Source organism: Triturus cristatus, chromosome 9 (assembly GCF_964204655.1).
Source record: "Triturus cristatus chromosome 9, aTriCri1.1, whole genome shotgun sequence".
Lineage (NCBI taxonomy): Eukaryota > Metazoa > Chordata > Amphibia > Caudata > Salamandridae > Triturus > Triturus cristatus.
In genome coordinates, this window is record NC_140592.1 from 270,003,693 (window position 1) to 270,026,666 (window position 22,974).

Sequence of the window (22,974 nt, forward strand, 5' to 3'; positions counted from 1 at the left end):
TAGGTGGGAGTTTTTTGTACTAATGGTCGCAAGTAGTGGTCAGCAAATTGTGACAATGGTTCTAAACTAGAACCGATTCCAGAGACAATCGGACGTCCGGGTGGTGGGCGTCGTTCTTTGTGGATTTTAGGTAAAGAATAAAAGTAAGGCATTCTTGGTGTCTTGGTTATCAGAAACTCCGCTTCAGTCTTGGAGACCCAGTTGTTGGTTTCTGCTTCATCGACCATGATGGCAATGGTGTTCTGTAAGCGTTGGGTCGGGTCTGTCCTGATGACTTCGTAGAATTTTTCGTCAGAGAGTAATTCGATGCACTGTTGATGATAGCCTTCTTTACTGAGAAGCACAATGCCACCTCCCTTGTCCGCTGGTTTAATTACTAGCTCTTGGTCTTGTCGTAATGTATCTAGTGCTCTTTGTTCAGCATTAGTTATATTCTTGAAAGGTCTTCTGGTTTGGTCTTTCAGATCACCCACTTCTTTCATTATGGCCTGTTCGAAGGCTAGTACTTCTACTGGAACTTGGTGGTTAAGTGGGCAGAAGTTGGATTTACGGCGGAGTGTCGTATCGCCGTCCTTCGTTGTTTCTTCTTTTCCATTGAAGAAAGCTTTCAGCTTGATCTTCCTGCAGAATTCAGCCATTTCACACTGGAGTCTAAAGATGTCTACGGGTGGTGTGGGTACGTAACTAAGACCTTTGTTAAGAACATCCTCTTGTTCTTTGGTAAGTCTTACGTTGGTGAGGTTGAAAATCAGGTTGTTGTGCTTGTTCCCGCTTTTGCGCCCGTCATGCTCCTCGTGTGGACTTGGTGTTGTTGGTCTGACCAGGTGACCCCTTTGCGTCTTGTCCTGTGGGTTGTCTGGCCTCTCCCTAAAAAAGGCGGTCTATGCGTGTAGTTGGATCCCATGTCAGGCATTACTGGAGGGCCCATAGGTGGAGGACCTGGATAGAAAGGGTTTGCCCAGGCTGGAAGGTTGGGATTGAAAGGTGTAAAGGGCATTTGAGGTGTCTGTGTGCCAAAGTAGGGATTGAACCAGGTGTTTGGTCTTCTTCTGTTTTGGCGTCTGTATTGACCTCTGTTCCTCCTCGGTGTATAGGATTCTTCTCCACTCCAGTCAGAGCCATTATTCGTTGAACCTGTGCTTGAAATACTTGAGTTGTCAAAAGTGTCATCCGGGATCTTGTAATCATCTGCACTGTAAGGGTGCATTTTTTCCATTGAGAATTTTTTCAGATCCTTCCCTAATTTTTGGATCTTGTTCTGTGTGATGTAGTCCTTTGTTTCGTTCATCTCTTTATTGATTTCTTCTAACCTTTTTTTATATACAGTTAGCTGTACCGTGCTCTTGATTTTCGTTTCTAGTATTTGTATTTTGATCGTCAATTCTTCTGTAAGGCGTGTGGCGGTTTTTATTATGAGAACTAGGTAATCTCGGGTGCACTTCCAAGAGATGGAAGACCAATCTTTTCGAAAGACTAGGTCTTGAAGGAAAATGCGTGGGGCATTGTTTACCCAAAGTCCTCTTGGTGCTGCGTTGGCGCGTAGGTACTCTGTCATAATTACGCCATGGATGGCTGTGCGCACTTGTTCTTTCTTTGTTTCTGATAGCTCATCCCAGTCTGTAGTCTGGGCTAGGGTCTGTGTGATATCTCTGTCATGTAGTAGCGAAGGAAGGGACAGAATCGCATTAATTTCTTCCGTGGAGTAGCTCAAGCCTAGATTCTCGGACATGATGACTTACCACAGGCAGTGTCTTGGGTGAAGGACGTAAAAAATGGGGGGGGGAGGGGAAACTCCCACAGCTGCACGCTGCTAAATATTATAGTAATCAAACTGGAGGGAGAAGGAAGATCTGCTGATCCACTCAGCTTCCTTGTCATAAGTATCTAGTAAATCAAAAGGGAGTGGATCACTAGTCCCAAAGAACCAGGGTGTGCAAGGACAGTAAAGGTACTGTTTTAAAAACCCTCAATCACGTTATAAACGTTTCGGATGTTAGCGGTATATTTTCATTCTCCGCTTCGTTATTAGTAACGTGACAGCATCATCATTGGGTTTGCTGTTATGCTTTCTCCACCTGGAGATCGTGCCACTGGTTGTTTTGGTAGTGATCGTAAAATAAAAAATGAGAGTGAGTTTGGTGAAGTGTTCAGTGGTGAAAAAAATGGAGATAATTAAAAACCAACAGAGCTAGTAAAAAATCTTTAATTGTACTAGATGTTAGTGCGTTTAGTCAGTGTGCACTCAGGGTGAGTTAAGACCCTGTGCATTCTAAGGTGCCATTAAAAAGGTCGACATGTTTCAGCCCTTGTTGTGCCCCGAAGGGTCACGTGGGCTTTCTTCAGGACCTAGGAGGTGAAACAAAGACCTGAATATTAACAGGATCTTTAGGGTGAATTGATTTATGGGTTAATTATTCCCAAAGGTAACTATGCAATTTGAGCCTGTAAAAGTAGTTTCAAGAAGTAAGGTGGGGAAGGAAAGAAAAACAGACCTTGTTAAAATAATCAGTTGTGGAGATAAAAACAGATTGTCATAACACATTTGTCAAAAACAGACAGCCAACTATACACAAACAGTTCCTTTAAGTCTATAAGTCTATAAGGTTGTCTGCAGCAACTGGAAAATGGCAATTTTTAGAGTCAAGACACTAAATGTGTCCCATATTTCGTATGGCAAAATTCGTCCCTCCTTCAGCAACTCGTAAGAGATTCCACATTCCATCTTGTCATATAAGGTGTACAGAGCGCTCATATGTGATTGTATCAATAGTACAGCTGAATGTATAAAGAGACTCATTATTAGATCAGGATGACAGTACTGACAGCCTTTGTTGTCCAAAACTCGCAAGCGCGTGTTAAAAAAGGAGTCTACTTGGGGAAGTGCAAAGGCGCGTAATCATGACAGTAGATCTGTGTTCATTAAAGACTGTGCTTAGGTATTCACAGATGTCTTAGTAGCGCTCATGTTTTTTCGATTAGCTCAGAAGCGGTTAATTTACGTACTCATGGCAGCTTTTATATTTTACGCAGAGTAGTTGAAGCTTACGTATGAATTTTAGAAGCTTACAGCAGCTTGTAAATTAGATTCAGCATTAGCGCTGCCTGATGTTGCATAGTGCGAGTAAATATAAATATAAATATAACCGGGATATATTGATGGAATTATTAGTAACTGGTGCTCAAAAACGGAGGCGGCGCGTGTGATTTGAATGGGCTTCCGTACCTGTTTCCCGTTACTGTGGGTAACAGCGGGTGTGGAGTAGGGCGGTCGCTCGCGCTCTACAAGGATAATAAAGAAGAAACGCAGGGTTTGAACTGTCAAACTTGGACCAAGAAATACATTACGGTTCTGTAGTGAAGTTCAGTCCATCATCTCGCTAACCTCTTCAGCGCTGGACGCGGCTTCTGTGCTGGCTCTGCCCTAGTCGACCCGGTACTGCCGGTAGGACCTCAGAGCTCGCGTTATATCTGATATGGACCGCGTAGAAATAGTCGAAAGACTACTCCGAGATGGGCCATGTAGAATTTAGGAAACTGAGCGGTAAGGAGTGGTGATTACCGATTCTATGTAGGTAGAACAGCGGAATTGATGACATTGATGCAAATTATTTAGAAATGTGCACAAGGGGATTAAAAAAGAAAAAGGTGTTGTTGAAGAGACTCTTTATGGAGGGTTTTTAAAACAGTACCTTTACTGTCCTTGCACACCCTGGTTCTTTGGGACTAGTGATCCACTCCCTTTTGATTTACTAGGCCTTACATGCTACACAGAACGAGAGAGGAAGGCCATCAAAAAGATTGCTGCAGAGGGGGACTTGGGGCAAGTCGGGGAGCTCTCAATGAAGAGCTCTGTTCACAAGGGGCCTGCTAGCAGAAAGCACAGTAGGTGCTTGGGAACCCAGGCTGTGGTGCTCAGGTGCAGAGTGGTTGGGTCGGCTGGGCAGTGCGTCGCAGGTCCTTGAGGTTGTTGGGCTCACCAGTTGAGGGTGCACAGATCAGGACAGCTGGGCTACTCTGAAAGTGGGTCTATGCTGTGCTCACGCCTCTCAACGGCTGCTCAGTGTCTTTGGTTGCTGCAAGGGGTCCGGTGCCCCGGGTATTGGTGCTGTGCAGCTGTGGTTGGTCCTTCTTTTACATAAAATGTGGTTCCTTTTGGACAATCATTTGTATACTTCAGTAAACAAAAGCGCAATGGGAAAGGTCAAAATATGGTAGGGTGCATTCGGGGAAGACTTAACACGGGGAACTTGCACAAGTAATGATTCAAAACAGAGAAACAGTTGTGATGATATTTGTATTATCCAAAAACATGTATACATACAGACAATATAACATGTCCCACATAAAACAGCCAAAAAAGCATATACAGAGAAACAACCATATAAATGTATACAACTGTAAACAAAGGAACAAGGGTTTCCAACACCAATGACAAAACCAGATTGACAACCTCAATCTGGTTTACATAAAAGTTTTAAAACGACCCTTCCATTCAAATGATGAATTTTACAGTTTGTTTGATGACAATTTTTTGACTCACTACAGGACATGGGGTCTCACCATGACGAAAAAGGGACATCATATGAGTTCCTGGCATCAGGGGTGCCACCTAAATACTTAATTTAGGAGTGTTAAGGGGAGTGACGGGTAGTAGCCAATAGGCTGCTTACCTTTAGAGTTAGTATACTTCCTTTATGACCACTTCCTGTGGAAAGCGGGCATAATCCTGCCCCAATGAGCCTAATTCCACCAAAAACCAAGATGGTGGAATTCTAGTTTTCATGTTCACATCAGGGAGCCCACTTGGGCTGGAACTGTCCTGATAGTGAACATGCCTCCTGACTAGCTAATTTCCTGCCTATCCTGGTTCTAAATGGGCCTCAGGGCATCTTCCCAGGTCTGGGGTAAGCAGGGGTCGCATATCAAAAGTGGTGGAGGCCATTGAAGCCTCCGGTCTTGAAATGCTAATTATTAGCCATCCTGCTTGGAGGAGGTGACAACACCTACGGCCAGAGACGGCATTATTTCCACCCTCGGAGAGCGTGGGCACTTACCTGCTGGGGAAAGAGAAGGGATTCAGAAACCAGTCTGTGGTGGCAGGCTGGTCTACACCAGTCAGCCAGCACACTAGAGGTTGGTAGGCTTTCAGGGGGTACCTCTAAGGTACCCTCTGAGTACATGTATTAATAATTCCATCACTGGAATTAGTGTGGGTTTATTATTCCATACAAGATGTGTGATACCAAATAGCTTTGGCTTCAGTGAAACTTTCATGTAGCTGGGGAACTCTTGATCACCAATGCCCAGTACGCATACTCAAGATGGCTTCCTTGTTCACTGGTGATGTCCAGAAATCAACTTGAACTTCACAGGGGCATATCTGCTCATGCAGATATGTCCTCACATGTAATATAATGCACCCTGCCTTTGGGTTGTAAGGCCTACTAGGGGTGACTTACATATAGTACATGCAGAGTCTGCAGGCACACAGGAGGTTTTCCGTATTGTGTCTTCACTTGTGTCTGCATCATGTCACACAGCCTGATATGGCAGTTTGCATGAGTGATGAATGGTCCCTTAGAGTTGCACAATACATGCTGCAGCACTTAGGTACTCTCTTTAGCATCTATGCCCTAGGTACCAGGTGTACCTTTTACAAAGGACTTATAGGGGCGCTAACGGTATTGCCAATTGGGGGAACAATTGTACAGTTTAAGGAAAGCGATCGGTCACTGGAGACCTGTATAGCAGGAACCCTGTGCTTCTGTCAAAATTGCATCATTTACCAGGCAAAATTTGAGGTTGACTTTGTCAAAAAGGGGCACTTTTCTACAGTTGATGATCATGAACCTTCTGGCAGTGGCCAATTAATAACTGTCCTGCCAGTTGCAAGGACCTGTGGTAGTAGGCAATTTTTTTGCTCGTACTACTCCTTTCCTTGAAAACACAGGGACCAGATACTGTTTGGAGTTTGTTGAACTGTTAAATGTTTTTTCTCATTAGGGTTTGACTTTCAGGGGATTGGGAAGCTGAACAGTCAAGGTTTACTCTCGGAAGGTGATGTTGTATAGATCAACTAGTTCAGGTAGTACATACATCACACACAATAAATACAATATTTAAACAATGTTATTTTATAGAAAGATAAGACATTATTTTGAGGTAATTTACTCAGAAACTTTAATAGGTTTTATGGTGTTTGCAGTGTTTCTGCATATCTAGGGAATAACTCAGTAACACAGTAGTGTTAAGCAGTGGTTTTTGATATGTGTGCACGAAAGCAGGGGTGCAGTACTACAACTGGGTCTGTATTTTATTTATTTATTGTTATTCGTTTATTTATTTTTTGTTTGATTTGAGCCAAACGAAGCGCACAAACATTACTATTGCTTTCACATAAAATATAACAGAACCATACCCACATTGTCAAACTGACATTCGCATTGCTCTACTCCAAGAAAGTGCACCTTGCTTTATTTAGTATATATTGACCTTGAGTGTACATTATAGAATAGATGGAATAAATTAATTAATAAAATATTATTTAACTTCATAGTTATCGTGATAACATCACTAAGCATAATAACACCAATATAATTTTTTTTAAAAAAATACAACCGGATTTATATCACATATTCTATTTTTTATCACCACTGGCACTAACCATTAATATAGGTAAAATTCACCTTCTTTACTTAGCCTACTGTTTTCCTTTTCTAAAAAAGTGCCAAACCTATAGCATAGATTGATATTGATACTTCCTATTATTAAAAATCGTAAATCTTGTGTTTGTCGTAGATTAAGCTCTCTAACAACTGGTAATATAAATTTATTTATTTCACATTTCAAACGACTTTATAAAATTAAAATATGACATAGGGTTAAAGTGCACAGTGCGCAGCACGGGTAGAGATCCTCAATTTGGTGATCCTTGTTCGAGATCACAGTGCTGTAGTTCCACTTTATAAATAACAGCACTGGACCTATTCTCAACTTAAGCATCCAACGTCGAGTATTTTTTGCTTTTATGTCTTTTATATCCTGTTGTAGCTTGCCTTTATGATCTCTGTGTAGTAAGTGGACAACCTGTGGTCTCTACCTGCAATCTTTAATATCTGATTGTAGAGAATGATATTTTAACATTCTTTTACTAACACTCAATTGCAGTTCATTATGAGTAATAGCTGAGGTCAAATTTATGGCCTGCAATATATTACATAGGTTCATAATCTAACGGATTACGCCCCTCAATTGGAACTGGTATTTTGGCAAATACCTAAATGAGCCATAGGTGATGATCATAATTTAGCTTTATGGTTTAAAAGTCTCTGCCAGTATCTTTGTTCAATGTTAACAAGGGTCAATTCAAGTCTATACACACTGCTAATTGAGCTTTTTGAAGGGGTTCACCAGTTTTTCCGAAGAGCCATTTCTACTGTTTGCAGGTGTGATATACCTGCTTCCACCATTATTTCAGAACCGTAAAGCAATAGGCTCACTATTTTTAGGGAATATATTTCTTTTAATACCACGACAGACCTATGCCCCCGAGCAGAGTCCAACTTTTTGGAGCCTGTAGCTACGCACAGTGTCTGCTGGGAGAGTATTGGGTGTTGAGTTGAACAATCATCTTAGTGGCCTCGGTGTTCTCCATGTCGTGTTGGTGGTTAGTTGTCCGGTGGTCGAATTGCCCGGAAGAGGCACTGACCATGGTTGTCACTGCAAAGTTTAGACACAAAAGTATTAAAGATTTATTTTTTAAATGTAATATTTGTTTATTTTTCTATACATACCAACATACACATTAACAAACTTGTCATAACATCCCTTGACCACTTCAGTCGCCCTGAAGTCAGGGCACTGTACAATTGCAGAATTAATATTCACCTCATCATCTCCCAATTTTATTGCCTCACCATCCTTCCCATAGTCCCCAACTTCCTTGCTTGTAAGAACTGTTTGACCATCTGGCCCCAACCCTCCTTGCCTGTACCAAAAGCGTGTACCCATCTCTGTCACCTTCTCAAACGACTCCTGCATCCCATCCTCCCCAGATTTTATAGAATTTAGTCTGGCCCCCTTGCCCTTTTATAGACTTATGTTTCCAGAAGTTTGCAGGGTTCCATTCCCATCTCCCAGTCTTGGTGCCGAGAGGGATGAAAGTCCAGAAACCTATCTCTGAAAAATGTCACTCATCGCCACCATGTATCCCAGATTCACAAGAAGATTCTGATATAGGAGTGATTTGCGGACCCCATATGCCCAGCAGTGCCATCCAAGGCTGTAACTCCAGGGGTAGCTCGGTTGCCTCTTCCAGAGAGCCCTTAACCGCCTCCCAGACGACTTGTATACTGGGACAGCTCCAGAGTGTGTGTAAAAGTATTTTGTTTCCAACTCACAACCTCTCAGGCAGTCCGCATCCCTTGCCTTGCCTATTCTACAGAGCAATGTATGTGTCTATGATTTTGAGTGGGTTCAGGCAAAAACTTGCTTTTATGGCCACCTCCGCTGGACATCCAAAAGCCTACTGCCAGTCATCCTCCTCTAGTTCCCCAGGTCCTGCTCCCATCTGTCTTGCAATCTCATTAGAGAGGGTTTAGTATTTCTCATTACCGTACCATATGTCTTTGAGATCAGTTTCCTTCAACCCGCACAGCTAGCTGGCTTCGTTCCAGTGGGGAGTCTTCTTGTGTCTCCTCCTCTAGTGACACACATTCCCTGAGAGCATGTCTTAACTGACCATAACACAGCCACTGTGTCTCTGGTCTGATATTGCTTCCTCGAGAAGGCAAAGGGAACCACCAGGTTGGCATCCCACACATCGTCAGCGTGGAGAGGCCGATGCTGTCCCAACCCTGAAACCGTGCAAGGTCACCACTGGGCACAATCTGGACCCCTCCATCAACGGTGTCCTGTGGTCAGCCAGCTACTCCATTCCATTTTCCTGTTTAATCTCTTCCAGGTATCTACTACCGTCCCTGCTGCTGGGCTTGCTCTTGGTAGCAGTCTGCCACCATACAGCTCATGCAGGTAGCTCCTCTCTCCCTTTCCTATCCTATCCTGATGGAATGCTGGGTCCTCCCAATCCGCATATGCCAATCATTATGCAAAGTGTTCTTGGTGCTTATTTAATTCAGGAAACCGAGGCAGACCGGACTGGTTTACAATAGTCAGTTCATTACATCTCAATTGTAATGTATCATCCCCTTCCTCCCATGGGGAGTCCCTGAAGTCTGTATGTGTGGGTTATCAAACCAATGTGAGCATGAATGAACTTGTATCAGTTCAGAAATATCACTAGTGTGACAGTCTGCACCAGACTCTTGACTATTTGTTCACAACGGTTTCACAGCGAAGGAGGTTTAAGCTCATTAACAACCTCATGCAATTATTTTTTATTATCCTTCCTTTTGTGACTGCCTGTTATTGGGTAAATCAGTCATTTGTTGGGAATTGAAAAGCTGGCAGGAGATGAATTATGTTTACCCTTTTGATAACTCATCACTGTAGGAAGCTGGCTTTTTATGTAGCGTACTAAAAATAGGTAAACTGTGCTGAAAGTCCAGATGACCCTTATTGGCGTACAGGGTTTAAATTAATAATCCCAAATGCTCTCTTTTGTGGTAGTGTGGGCGAGCAGTTTAGGCTTATCAGAGGGTAGTGTTAATACATTTGTTGAACACACGCAGTCAATAAATGAGACACACACTGAAAAAGAAACCCCAAACCTATTTAGAAAAATAACACTTATTTTATATATATTTTAGCACCAAGACCTTCTTTATTGGGTAAGTACATTTCAAGTTTTTGCTTATACAGTTTTTAGCTGTGTTAGCAAACAGTGTGTTTTTACGCGGTAATGCTTTTCCTATGGAGAATTGTTTTTACTGCATTCAGGTATTTGCAATAGGATTTCAAGGGTGTCCTTTAGGCCGTGAGGTGTTAGGGGGCCAAGGTCCCAAGTCCCACCTGCAATTTGATTTTACCTGCCCTGGTGTCTCCGGGTGCAGAGGTTTTTGACGGGTTGGTAGCATTGTGCGCTACACCACTGGCAAAGAGGGGGGCCACCTAGAAATAGGCTGCAAAGGGGGACTTAGGGAGAAGTCCAGAAGCTCTCAATGGGGGGCTCAGTCTGTGGGAGCAAGGGGGAGCAGTCTGTGTTTCCTGGGCCTCGGCCGTGGAGCTCCGGTGCAGAGGGTGTTGGTTGACGGGCTCTTGTGCATCATAGGCAGTCCCAGTTCTTGGTCTGGACCAGAAATTCATGGTGGCAAATCAGAAGCGGTTCGGTAGCCCAGGTATGGGTGCAGGGAGGCTTGTAGGGGGCCTGGTATCTCCAAATTTGGCAGGGAGATTGATCCGGCCTCTTTGAGTACGCTGACCTCCTTCTGGTCCGCTACTACATTTGGTGGACCCGGTGATCAGCAGCTTTATATAACCGGTCGTTGCGGTCGGTGCCTTGGGAATGCAGGGAAGTGGGTCCTCCACTCCATGGGAGATGCTTCCCGGTTTTCAAAGTACTAGCAACCCTCCGAGGCTTTTGGAGGAGGCTTAGCTGCTAGATGAGCCGGGTCTTTGCAATTGTCGAGTCTGGAGGAGGCTGGCAGGGTTTGGCAACAGAACACCACAGCAATCTTCAATTCTCGAATTGATCGGTTGGTCAGTGTCCTCTTCATCTGTAGTCAGGTGCATCTAAAGTTCTACAGTCAGGGACCCACCTAAATACTAATTTTAGGGGAGTGTAGAGTAGGAGCCAATGAGCTACTTATCCTTGGGGTCACTATGCCCCCTATATGATCACTTGCTGTGGGAAGTGGGCATAACCCTGTCCCAGTGTTCCTAATCCTGCCATCACCAAGATGGCAGAACTTTCCTAGAGTGAGGGCACATCCAGCAGCTCGCTTAGGGGTGCTTCTTAGTTTCAGTGAAGCCATAATGTGGCTGGGGAACTTGTAATCACCAGTGCTTAGTACATATACTTAAGGTGGCTTCCCTGCTCTCTTGCAATGTCCAAGAATCGACTTAGACATCACAGGGGCGTATCTGCTAATGCAGAAATATCCACACAGGTAATATAATGCACCCTGCCTTAGGGCTGTAAGGCTTGCTGTAGAGGATATATATATATATATATATATATATATATATATATATATATATATATATCCATATATATATATATATATATCCATATATATATATATATATATCCATATATATATATATATATCCATATATATATATATATATATATCCATATATATATATATATATATCCATATATATATCCAAAAGCGCTTCTCCCCTTCCGGACAGCTTGGGACCCACGTAGAGTGGTGCACACACCGGCAGGGACATCCGGTTCGTAATCTCATCAAAACCAATTTTAAGATAAGTGCACTCTCAGAAACACAAAACTCCGTACCAAGGTGAAATCGCCGTTTATTCACAACGCGTTTCGCTCGCCCTCGAGCTTGATCACGTGAATGTAGGCTACCGGATGGCAATGCAGCTATGTAGAAAACAACAGTAATAGAAAGATGGACTAATGTGCTGGGTGCAGCAGACATCTTGTAATGGTGTAAATACATATAAAAGAACTGTCCCCAACATCGTCCCAATGACCAAATAGCATGAAAGCAGATAAAATATCTGGACATATGGCGCTACATGTGGTCACAACGATTAACTAAATTGGACAATTGAACCACAATTGTTATAAGTATACTGTGCTCTGTTTAAAAGTAAAAATTAAAATAAAATGAAACAAAACACAGAAATGTCGAAGCTCGCACTGTTTGAATAAACAAAATAAGATAAGAGCATCCTGCGACCCGTGAACTGAGCAGTTCGCACAGGAAAACCATAAATTAATGACACGTGGGGGTGTCCGTGTTTAACTAAACAGTGAGGGATCTCCCACGCCCCGCAAGACTCCGCGGGTGTGCGACATGAACATCATACCTAATCAGGTTGCTCCCCACAGTCCTGAGGAAGACCCGCAGGCAGAGGCCCTAAATTACCCTCGGAGCCCAAGTCGGGTCGAAACATCGACACCCACATAATTAGCCTGGATCACAAGCCCCAAATCTATCATGCCACACAAGGATACATTTTATGTATTTGTAAATGAACATAAAGGAATCCTGATTGTCTCAATGTGGTCAGTCTAGAGAAGACTGAGAATTGTTTATCAGTCCAACATAAAAATGTTCTTAAATATCCCCTGTCACACTTTTTGAAATTCTTTTTCACCGCTTTCACACCAGAGCACTTTCTCTTTTCGCACGTTCTATTGGAGCAACCTCTCTCTCCCCCCATTCCCATCCATGTTTGATACAGTAATCAATCTACTGTTTACCTTAAGTTTTGGAATAAATCCTTGATAAAATGTATATTGGCTGTTGCACACTTTAGGTCTAAAGTTACTGTATTTATTACAGTGAGCTAAATCCTGAGCATGCTCAAAGACTGCCTTTCAAATAACAAATGTAGATTTGATAAATATCATTTAAAAAGAAAGTGTCTGTAGGTGCCATGTTGTGTCTTTACTTTTGTCTGCATCATTTCACGCAGTCTGTCATGGCAGTCTGCATATGTGTGGTGAGGGGTCCCTTAGGGTAACACAGTGCATGTTGTACCCATTAGGGACTCTGTTCAGCACCTATTCCCTGGGTACCAGGGGTACCATTTACTAGGTACCTAGAGGAGTGATAAAGGTCTTACCAATTGAGGAACAATTGTACAGTTCCATGGAAAGAGATCTGGCGCTGGGTAACCTGGATAGCAGCAACCCAGTGCACTTCTGTCAAAATTGCATCAGATACTAGGCAGAAATTGAGTGTGACCCTATCAAAATGGGGAACTTTCTACAATCACTAATCCAAGGTCCCCTTTATCCCCAGTGCTCTCCTGCCAACCTTTTCACATTAGTAAAGAAGCAACGTTCATTGGCTTTTGCCTTGAGCAACTGATGAGGATGCAAACAGGCCATGGAAAGGGAAGTAGCCACATTAAGCATGTGTTCATAGTGACCCTTTGCACGCATCTCTAGTTTATATGTTTTGTAAGCAGTGTCTTGACCAGGCACTAGGTGGCATGATACCAATCACTTGAGAATAGTAAAAGAATTACCTAGTTATAGTAAAGCCATTTGGATCTTCTATTGTGTTTAAATTGGAAATACATCAACATTTTTATTTTTTTAGAGATTTATGTAGCGTGAACTCGACCCGCAGTTATCAGGTATCCGAGCTCTTTACATGAGCACCAGTTCTGTTACAGATGGACACATTAATTTTTGTTCAACACAAGGAGATTAAGTGACTTGCCCAGAATCACAGGATATTTAGCGTCGGTGCTGAGACTCGAACCCGGTTCCCCAGCTTCGAGGCCGACCGCTCTAGCCGTCATGCCACATCTCCCCTGTTTAAATAAAGTAGATCAAAAGATGGTCAGATCAGTTGTCACTTTTATAAAAAAAAATTGATCTATATTTCACAAGTGACATGCTAACACTTACTTACATGTGATGACCTGAAAAAAAACAGCATAAGTTAATTTATTATTGAAACGTTGGTTTCTCTAAGTATTCAAAATGTGATCACTTTTGTTTATCCATCAAATATTTCTTTCTGGCAGTGTTGGGATCAGGAAGTACTGTACCTCCTGTCCTCCTTCCTCCAAATTTATGGAGTATCCAGCCACAGGCAAGAGAACCAGAAAACGTTTGTGCAGCAGAATACCTATATGTTTAAGGAAAGGAAATGTTGTGCTGGTTTGGATTTGTTCAGATCTGGGTATGTAGACTTCTGTCAGTAGGTGGAATGCTAGTGAGATGTGCGGGCAACAGCATAATGCCAAGACAATCTTATTTAAAGTATTCGTGGTAAAATCAGACAAAGGCCGGATCACATAAAGGAGTTGTGCTAGCGTGATGTGGTAGACATGCCATGTAAAGATTTTGAAATCTTACTGCAAATCTGAAATTTAAGATCAAGCCAAAACAAGTTGACACTAGCATCATTAGACATAACTTTAAACAGTAAAGTGCAAGAAATAGAATATTTTGGCTAGTAAAGATATTAGTGTTATACAGTATGTACCATCTGCTGCAGATTCTCCTTAACTAATTACAGCCTAACTTGACTAATTCTATACATTACTATTTTATGATTACCCTGCTGAGCACTTCACAGTATTGTTTAGTTTTATGTATTGGCCTTGTAGAGTGTTAGTGACAAGGGGAGGGAACTATTGAAGTATACCTTTTCAGGAAATTAACTACTCGGCACAATATAGCTGGGTTCAAAAAGTATCTTTATGTTGCCAAATGAGCTTTCAGTGCAGTGCATGGCGAAGCGTTCATTTGGTGCAGCAGAGGTGAACCTCCTCATGGAAAGGATTTTCTGCTGTTTTAGAATGCCATCTCTCCTGTTGAACACAGGCCATGCTGCTTTTTTTCTGAACTGGAGTATGCATGCGTAAGTGATGCTCCGAGCAGCTGCTGCATAGTGCTTGCAAGGATGAAATTGTTTGCTCCTGTGGCCCTTTTCTCTCCCTGCCCAATTGCCTGCATCTCATTCTGCTCCCTGCTCCTCTTTCCCTGGCCCTCTCTCCCCTCAGTGTGTCTCATTTACCTGTCTTCATTTCATTTACCTCCCCCCCCCCCCCCCATTCCACTACCCATTGTTTACATGTCACCATCTACAATAAGCGTTGAGCGGAGAAATAACCTGAACGCAGGTGCTAGGACTTGAGTGTTACTATGTGTGTGCCAGATAATAGTACCCATGTGGTTGGATAGAGCTTATGCTTGCTGAGAGCAAGCTGCTTCTTTGTCCCTTCTCTCTTGCCATGTCCCTTGGCCTGTCTCCATTGATGCCCTCTTTGCTGTGGTATTCTCCGCAACTCCCCTCTATCCTACCTGAGTCCAATTTGACTTGCCCTCCATCTTCTCTTTCTGGTACTGTCCCCTCCTATCGGAGGCCCTGCTTTATTGACCCATAGGTGTGACTTGCTTATTGTCTAATAAAACAGCCTTTCTAAAATTAATATCTCTCCTTCCCAACACTCTAGGGGCAGCAGTTTTACTTCTTTGCACGTCATCCAAAATAGTTCTAGCATGCGCAGTGTCTAGGAACAGCTTTGGTGTCAGTCTAGTAGAGCTAAGAAAGGGAAATGTTGAATGTGTCTGGCTTTGTCAGCAGACGCTTGACAGCAAATGCTGAAAATATCTTTTGGAAAATAAGAGCTCTTATATTGCTCTGCACCCTCCCCCAAGCACTAAAGACGGTGTTTGGAATTGTGCAAATACAAATCCTTTGAAAACAATTGGTTGTATTAACACCTATGCAGTTAACAAAGTTTAAAGTGACATTTGTATCTTCTTTGTTTAGTTTCCAGAGTTTTCTCACTAGTCCAATGCTGCTAAGGTGTTTGTGTCCTGAGGCACCGCTGTCTGCTGCCCATTTGACTGTACGACTGCTGGCTGTTTTTGCAGAACATCAACCGTTCGCTTCGCAGCTTTGTTCTTCTTCAGGTATAAATGTTCCTTATAGTGAGCTATGTTCATTTTGATTTTAAAAAAAATAACTGTTTCTTATATAAATTGCCATAACTGAGCAGGGAATGAAAACACAGCATTAGCAAAGTAGTTGCCACACTGGTCAGATGTGTTGTGGTAGGCATTTTTTTCCAGTAGTCCACAGTCTGCTAAACAAATAAATGATCATTGTAGGACTACATTTGAATAGGACAACGTAACACCATAAGGTATTATGTTGTGAGTGCACCCCAGCAGAACCATTATGAAACTGTAATATATTATACCCAAGCCCGTAGTGGTTGGTAAAGCGGGAATCCCAAAAATGTGATGGGGAAGACTTTAACTCGGATTAATGAAATTACTCATAAGTCCCAGACCATTTTCACATAATCTGTCTACGTCATCATATGTATCAATGGAGAAGTATAACAATTAACCCACGTGAAAGAAAGCAAATTTCCATCTTACATTTGGTAAAATAACTAGTTATAGATGCTCAAGAAGAAATCCAGACGTGAGTGGTAAAACTGAAAAGGGGGCATCCCCAATTTCCAAAAGAGAAGTACCTCATATAGTCCTGACCAGACCCCCAACTGCAATTGGAACCTAAATATGCAGATGCTATCTTGGAGCCAGGTTGAATCAGGTGAGGGATTTAATTTATCTGGTTTTGTGTGGCAGATTGTATTTGATTAGCCATGGAATCCATAAAGAATCCATGAACACATGCCCATGAAAAATCCAAGGAAGGTAATGTTCCGCACAAAGTACTTTTTTTGCAATTGAGCAAAAATGAGAGCTTGTGACTTCGAAAAACAAAAGTCGGTACCTTGGAATAAAACATATGATTGATCAAAACTCTAAAGACAGAATGCCTTATTCCGAAACAATACGTGAGGACATCTCCACAGCCCTAGAAAAACATCATGCATGGAATCTGTTCATTTTTGGGAAGGTCTAGTGCACATTACATGTCATCCCTTTACAAAGTCCTATGAAATGGGTACAGTCTGCATATGTCACATTTATAAATTAATATCATTCAGAAATGTACAAAGTAGTTTGAGGGGGGGGTAAGGCATACTAACAAGCTGTTATAGACCACAATTAGGTCCATAGCAGAAATAAACACTAGACTCAACTGGAAAATTAAATTAAATAAGAGCGTGAGTTTTTTAAACCCCCGGACAAAGAAAATTAAGAAACCAATTGTAGCACACTGAAATGTCAAAGCTCATGTCCTGGTAGTTGGAAAGCAATATGGCAAACAGGGGCTCCTCAGTAAATTCAGGCAGAACATCTGAACCAGTCCTCAGTGTCCAGAATAAGAAGGAAGCCCCACTGCACTTGTCTGTCTGAACATGAAAAGATTTAGACCATTCATCTTCTCTGTAGAAAAGTTAGCATATTTTTAACAAGTGAAAATGTATTGTCGAGAATTTCCATTATCAGACCTTACTCTAAAACATTTTTGTGTATGGTACACTGGATTTAACATTTGTTGCTGTTTATAAATTAAAAATAAACTTTTAACCTTCTTTTTGAGAATCGATAATATTGGAATACGAATGCAGGAAGGAATACCACTAATAAGTAGTACTCTGTTTTTTGGCTAGGTTTGACAAAGGCTTGTAAGTTGATTGTCATTGAGCAGGCTTATTTATTCATTTAAAAAAAAGGTAGAATGCTGTGTACAAATCATATCTTATTTTTTTAACAAAAAGAAGAGAACTGGTTAATACAGAGGTGTCAGAACCCCATTCAGAGGGCCAAGGGGTCAGCAGGGGTTACTGGGCACAACCGAGGTGGTTGAGGCCGTTTACTCCTTATGTCCCGGTGCCCACCCCATATGAATCACCATCAACTGGGCCAAGCACCCCCTGCTTCATTTAACTCTGTTAGGTAACGTAGTGCGAGCAGTCAAGGCTTCCTCAGTGGGAAGTGTAGATACAGGTCAGTGAACACGACTCGTTACTCAACAGGCACAAAGCTCACACAATAAATCAATGTCCAGTCATATACTTATTTTGTATAAAAAAAGGTATTTTAATTCTAATTCTACATTTGCAACGGTAAACCACATTCAGTAAACAATAACGCAGTCCCTCGCTTGAGGTAGGCACACGAGTAGTTGTTAGGCCGTCACCGGGCTACCACGTTCCCATCTAACGGGTGTACTGGTATTTCCCCACTCACATGCAGAAACATCTAGGGTTTCCCCCTCTTGGTAAATAAGGTGTAGTCACTTGGAGTTCAAGCAGGGTTGCAAAAACCAAAGGCGGTATATCCCCCGGACCCTGGTAGGCCCAGTTCTCAGCGTACCCGCTCTTGTGGTATGAATCCTGGATGCGATGAAGTGCAGTCCTGGCCCGGATCGGCGAAGTTTGGCAGCAAGCGCTCACATGTGTAGCTCTGGTAGTCGCTGTCTCTCTTCCCTGTACCACGCTTACCAGCGTTCTGGTGATCCGAGTTGCTCCAACTCCAGGCATACTTAGTAAGTCTTGTTCTCTCTCTGGCATGGGGCAGTCTCCTGGCTCCGACAGACACTCCTCTGTCCTCAGGCTTCTTTGGATACAAACCCTCCCTTGTCTTGGTTGTAGCAGCAATTTGGGTCACGAGCAACGACCTGGACCTCCGGCCTCAGCACTTCGAGTGGCTTCACCCGGCTTACAGGGGTCACTCTAATGAACTTCATTGTCCAATCACGCTGGCCTCCGGTTGCCTCCTCCGCTGCTTACCCTGGCACACAGGGTCAAGGCAACTTCCCTCACACAGGCGTTGGCCTGATCGATGCGGAACAGCTTCTGGCACACATTGGCCCCTCCTGGCATACGGAGTCGCCAGCTTCCACAGCTCTGCACACTGGCATGGCCCAATCAGTGTGGCACTGTCCTTGGTGCACAGCTGCCCCTCCTGGCATAAGGGGTCGCCAAACTTCGCAGCGGGGCACACAGGCAGTGGCCCGATCGGTGCGGCACAGCTCCTAACACCTTGTTCAGGAGCCCCACACGTCTTGACTCCACTCTGGATCTTGCTTCCTCCAACACGCTCCTCTCCCTCACATGCACACCAGTCTTGGTGAGCAGGCAGGTACTGGTGCTCCAGACTTCAGGGCAGGTGACCTTGCTTTCCTTGGTTGATGTTCCCTCACCCAGCAGGGAGACTAGCAGGCTAGGCACATAGTCCAGGTCACAGGCAGAAGTCTTGCAGAGCTTTCTCTCCGTATGCAGCCTTACTAGCTACTCGGCAGATGACATGGTATGGGGTCTACCTTTCTTTTAACATGTTTCTTTATTGACATTTGGTTCAACATTGACAGAGGTCATTCTATCAATTAACTTTCAATCTCAATTACTTACATCCGAGAATTATAAACCTCCCCTACTAATAGTTCTTTTCCAGGCATAAAATGTGATTTAGGGTCCAAATCTTTGAAGTTTTATTTTGGGGTTTTGCTTCTTTGATATGGACATCTCCCCCCTCGTGCTTCCTTGGAAAAGATGTCTGTCACAGCAGGCAGGACTCTGAAGGTGATTAACCAACGACATGATTCAGGGGAATGGCCAGAGTTCATGCCTGGAACTCTGCCACAGACATCTGCGCATCAAAGTTTAATCCTGGGCCCTCAGCCCTACCCTTTATGATTCCCTTATCAGCCCCATCCCCCTCTTTCTGAGATGTGTCCAGGCCCTTTCCTTGTGATGTCACTGAATCAAAGAGCCCTTTGAAATTGCACAGGGAGAACTTAGCTCACCCTCACTCTGTGCTTGCCCCATCCAGCTTACAGGAATGCACCAATATTCAATTCTGTCAGAGGAGATTCCTCTACTCTTCATGTTTTCACCAGGCAGACCTGAACTTCCCAAAATGGCACTTAAGGTATCCTTGTAATCTATCAGTGCTGGCATTTCTGCAATCAGCATACATTCACAGCACACTCCACTGTCTAGTTCTGTTGTGCCCATGTACCTTGCTGTCACCAGCATTTCCACATGCAGCACTCGCACTCCGTCTGAGCACACAGTTCAATACTACAGTCTCTGTACTGCACCAGCATATGTTACCTTAAGCACCCTCTGTCAATGCACACACATTTACCATGTGCACACTGTTCCACTCTGCACCCTCTGTGTAGTTTGTCTTGCACGGTTACATGTGCTGAGCACATTTTCACCACAAGGCACTTCTACGTCGATCTGATGTTGGCCAAGGGTGAGTTGAACACACAGCAGCGGAACCTTTAAAAAGGTGAGCGATCCTGTAGGCCTCATCCAGTGACATAGGGTAAAAAGGACCTGGTCACTACTAATCATCACACTGTATGCTGCCACCGCCGCACGTGTACTGTTTAACTCCTTGTGAAGGCAGTAGCCTTCCACCACTATAAGTGTAGTGCTGTGTGCACCCCTCATAGTCCAACAAGAATGCAATCCATGAGACATGCCTATGCCACAGCACACACACATGACCCATGTTCTTCTATGGCAGAAAACAAAATCAGCCTTAGGGATCCAGACAATGATACAATTGGGCTCTTGGGGCAGGGGTACACATCTTTACCATGCAGATGACTTTTCCGTCCCAACAACAGGATTTCTGGGTTCTCGTGGGTGTGTGGTTTTTGGAAATGTGTGTTTGGTATTATCTTCAGTATTTCTTCCTTTAATACCCTTACTAATGGAGATATATTTTGATAGGTTGCTTGGTTACTCTTAATTAATCCCATTAAAGTGAGACCAGTATTCAGTGTTCTTTGATGGATACTCCCATTCTTTTAATTCTTGTTATTAAGGGTGTGCTGCTTGGAGTTTCTTACTTTAGACCATAACTGTTGTACGGATGTAAAGTAATTCTGTTCTTTTATTTAAAACTAGTGGATTGCTTTAGAGGCAGGTTAAATGTTTTATTCTTTGTCCATATTTTTGACCTTCTTTTTCTATGAGGAAAAGGGGTTTGTTACTTTTCATGGTTTGATGATGCAGTTATCAGTGTTGGTTTGTGAAAATGTAATAAAAGTGAAGGGGTTCTTTTAAGCACAGTGTTACAGATATACTTAAATGTTCATCATTTGCTGATGTGTGTTTGTGCATTTGACTTTTTTAAGCTGAAATAAAGTCCAGTATTTACATTGGAAATTCACACAGAACAACTGGTGAAGTGCTGTAACCCAAAGAGAAAAGTGATTTTAACACTAAAATAGTTTTAATAAGAGAATAAGCACACTTAGCCCACTGTATGTGAATTGTGATGAGCATTAGCCATGATTACAATGTATGAAGTAAAACTGTGTCAGTTGTTGTTTGAACTGTGATTAACAAAGGCCGTCCCCAAAGCGGGCATCACGGGCCGCCGCCATACAGCCAACAGGGACCTGAAAAAAGCCGGTTTGGGCCGCTCTAGCACGCCAAACAACAAAGGGGGGGGGGGGGGGGAGTCTCCCCCACTCCCCTTTCCCTGACAAGAGCGTGTGCAAAGGGTGGTGTGAAAAATACCTGGCCAATCGGTGGCCAAGTGATGTTTCAAACTCACCAATGGGGGGATGCTGCTGCATGCCAGAAGGGGACAATGAGGGGTTTTAGGCGCATCGCCACCCCAGCACAAGTTGCTTTTGGAAGCTGAGGGGTGGCATGCAGAGTTACTTTTGAACTGTGATATTACATAAATTTAACCTGACTATATAGTTCTAACTGGGAAAATGTATGATCAGGTCTTTTTAGGTTTCGCCTGACCCAGCGCATGCGCTGTTCTGGCGACACTTTTAGTAAGTAGGCTTTAAAAAGCTCACCACACTCTTTTGCTTGTGGCCTAAAGCTTGCGGTTACAAGCACAGTTACGCGCAGAGCCGCCATCTAGCTTTCCTCTCTCGTCATGGCTCATTAAGGGCATCGCTCGCCACTCGCCACATGTGCCGCCTCAGTTTTTTTTTTTTTTTTTTACTTTTAGCGCGAGGCGCGCGCAGGCACCACTCGCGTGCTTGTTTTCTTTTTGTCCACTCTCCCGCTTTCCTTTCCTTTAATTCCTCTTGTTTTTTATTGCCATCTAGCGCTTCTTGCCCCCGCTGAGCTGCTCTTCCAGAGCGCATGCTTCTCTGCTCCTTGTTCTGGTGTGTTAATCCAAAACATGCTCTAATCGTAAACCACGGGCTCCCAGCTAGCAGATCGTCAGAAGTGGGATTTGGCACTGTGTGAGAGTAAATGTGTAAAAAATATATCACCACAGTTTCTTGTCTGCATCCATTAATATCTTATTTCTTTTGAGAAGAAATGAAAAACCACATTTTTGGTCCGTTCACAGCACATGCGCTGTGCTTGTTCAATAGTCTCCGGCTCCGTCTCCCTGCGGATCTCGCTCTTCCCTTCTTTTCTCCACCCCTCAGACTCCGTCTCTCTCCGCTTCTCTGCCCTCACACACCTCCTGCCCTGCCTGCTGCCCTGTTTCTTCTGCCCACAACTGTGATGGCGCTGACACTCCTCAGATGGTGTGCGCCGAGGACCCCAATTAGACATTGTTATTTCAGCTCGAGGCGGAGACCCTGTCTTCTGTCTCCTGTGCCACCTGCTCCTCTTCCCCAACGCCGGCAGAGCCAGGCCCCCGGCTTCATTTCCAGAGGTGCGTCCAGGTGCGGAGGACACTTAAGGCCTCACTCAGATCTCCCCTCTCACCAGGCCTCTAACCTCACTCCCACATCTTACAACTCACCGTGCCTCTCACTCCCAAATCTTACCATCCACCTCGCCCATCAGCACCAAGGCGTTACACGGCTCTCTCGTCTGACGTAAGGCAGCCTCAGTCCTATAGCTTTCAGCCTCATCGCACCTGTCAGCCTGTGGAACAATGGTTTGCAGTGTCGAACATCGACCCACCAGCAGAGACTAGACACCTTTCGACCTCACTGACACCTTTTATCCCTACTTCATGAAGGCGCTCACTCTCGTAGGCATCACCCTAATGGACCCTCGCTGGTTTCATATACTCCCTCACTAACATCATAGCCATGTTCACTGACATCACATCCGCCCTTTAAAAAATATTTGTCACCCTCATTGACGCCATTGTCGCGATGACTGCCATTATAACCCTCTCGTTCATATTATAATGACCCTTAGTGACAGCATAAAACCATTCATGAAGTCGCATTCACCCATTCTAGCATCATAAAATCACCCTAGCTGACAGCATAACAGCCCCAATGACATCATAACGCCCCTCAGGGACATTATACTGACCTTTACTGAGACAATAATAACCCGCAGTGCCATCATAGCCACCTTGCTAGAATCACAGTACTCATTGACACAATGGCCACCCTTGGTGGCATCATAATTAATGCTGGTATAGCCATCACCCCTGCTGTGATCATAACCACACTCAATGGAATAATAACCCCCCCCCCCCCCCCCCCCACACACACACACACACACACACACACA

The 22,974-nt window shown here is 43.7% G+C and overlaps 1 protein-coding gene across 2 annotated transcripts in view; it reads left to right on the forward strand.

Moving 5' to 3' along the window:
- ATRIP (ATR interacting protein) overlaps window positions 1-22,974 on the forward strand; it is a 277,614-nt gene that overhangs the window by 126,177 nt on the left and 128,463 nt on the right. For both annotated transcript variants that reach the window (XM_085624893.1, XM_085624892.1), the window contains exon 10: window positions 15,396-15,538. In XM_085624893.1, coding sequence (XP_085481019.1) covers window positions 15,396-15,538 — 143 coding nt within the window. The remainder of the gene's footprint in view (window positions 1-15,395; window positions 15,539-22,974) is intronic.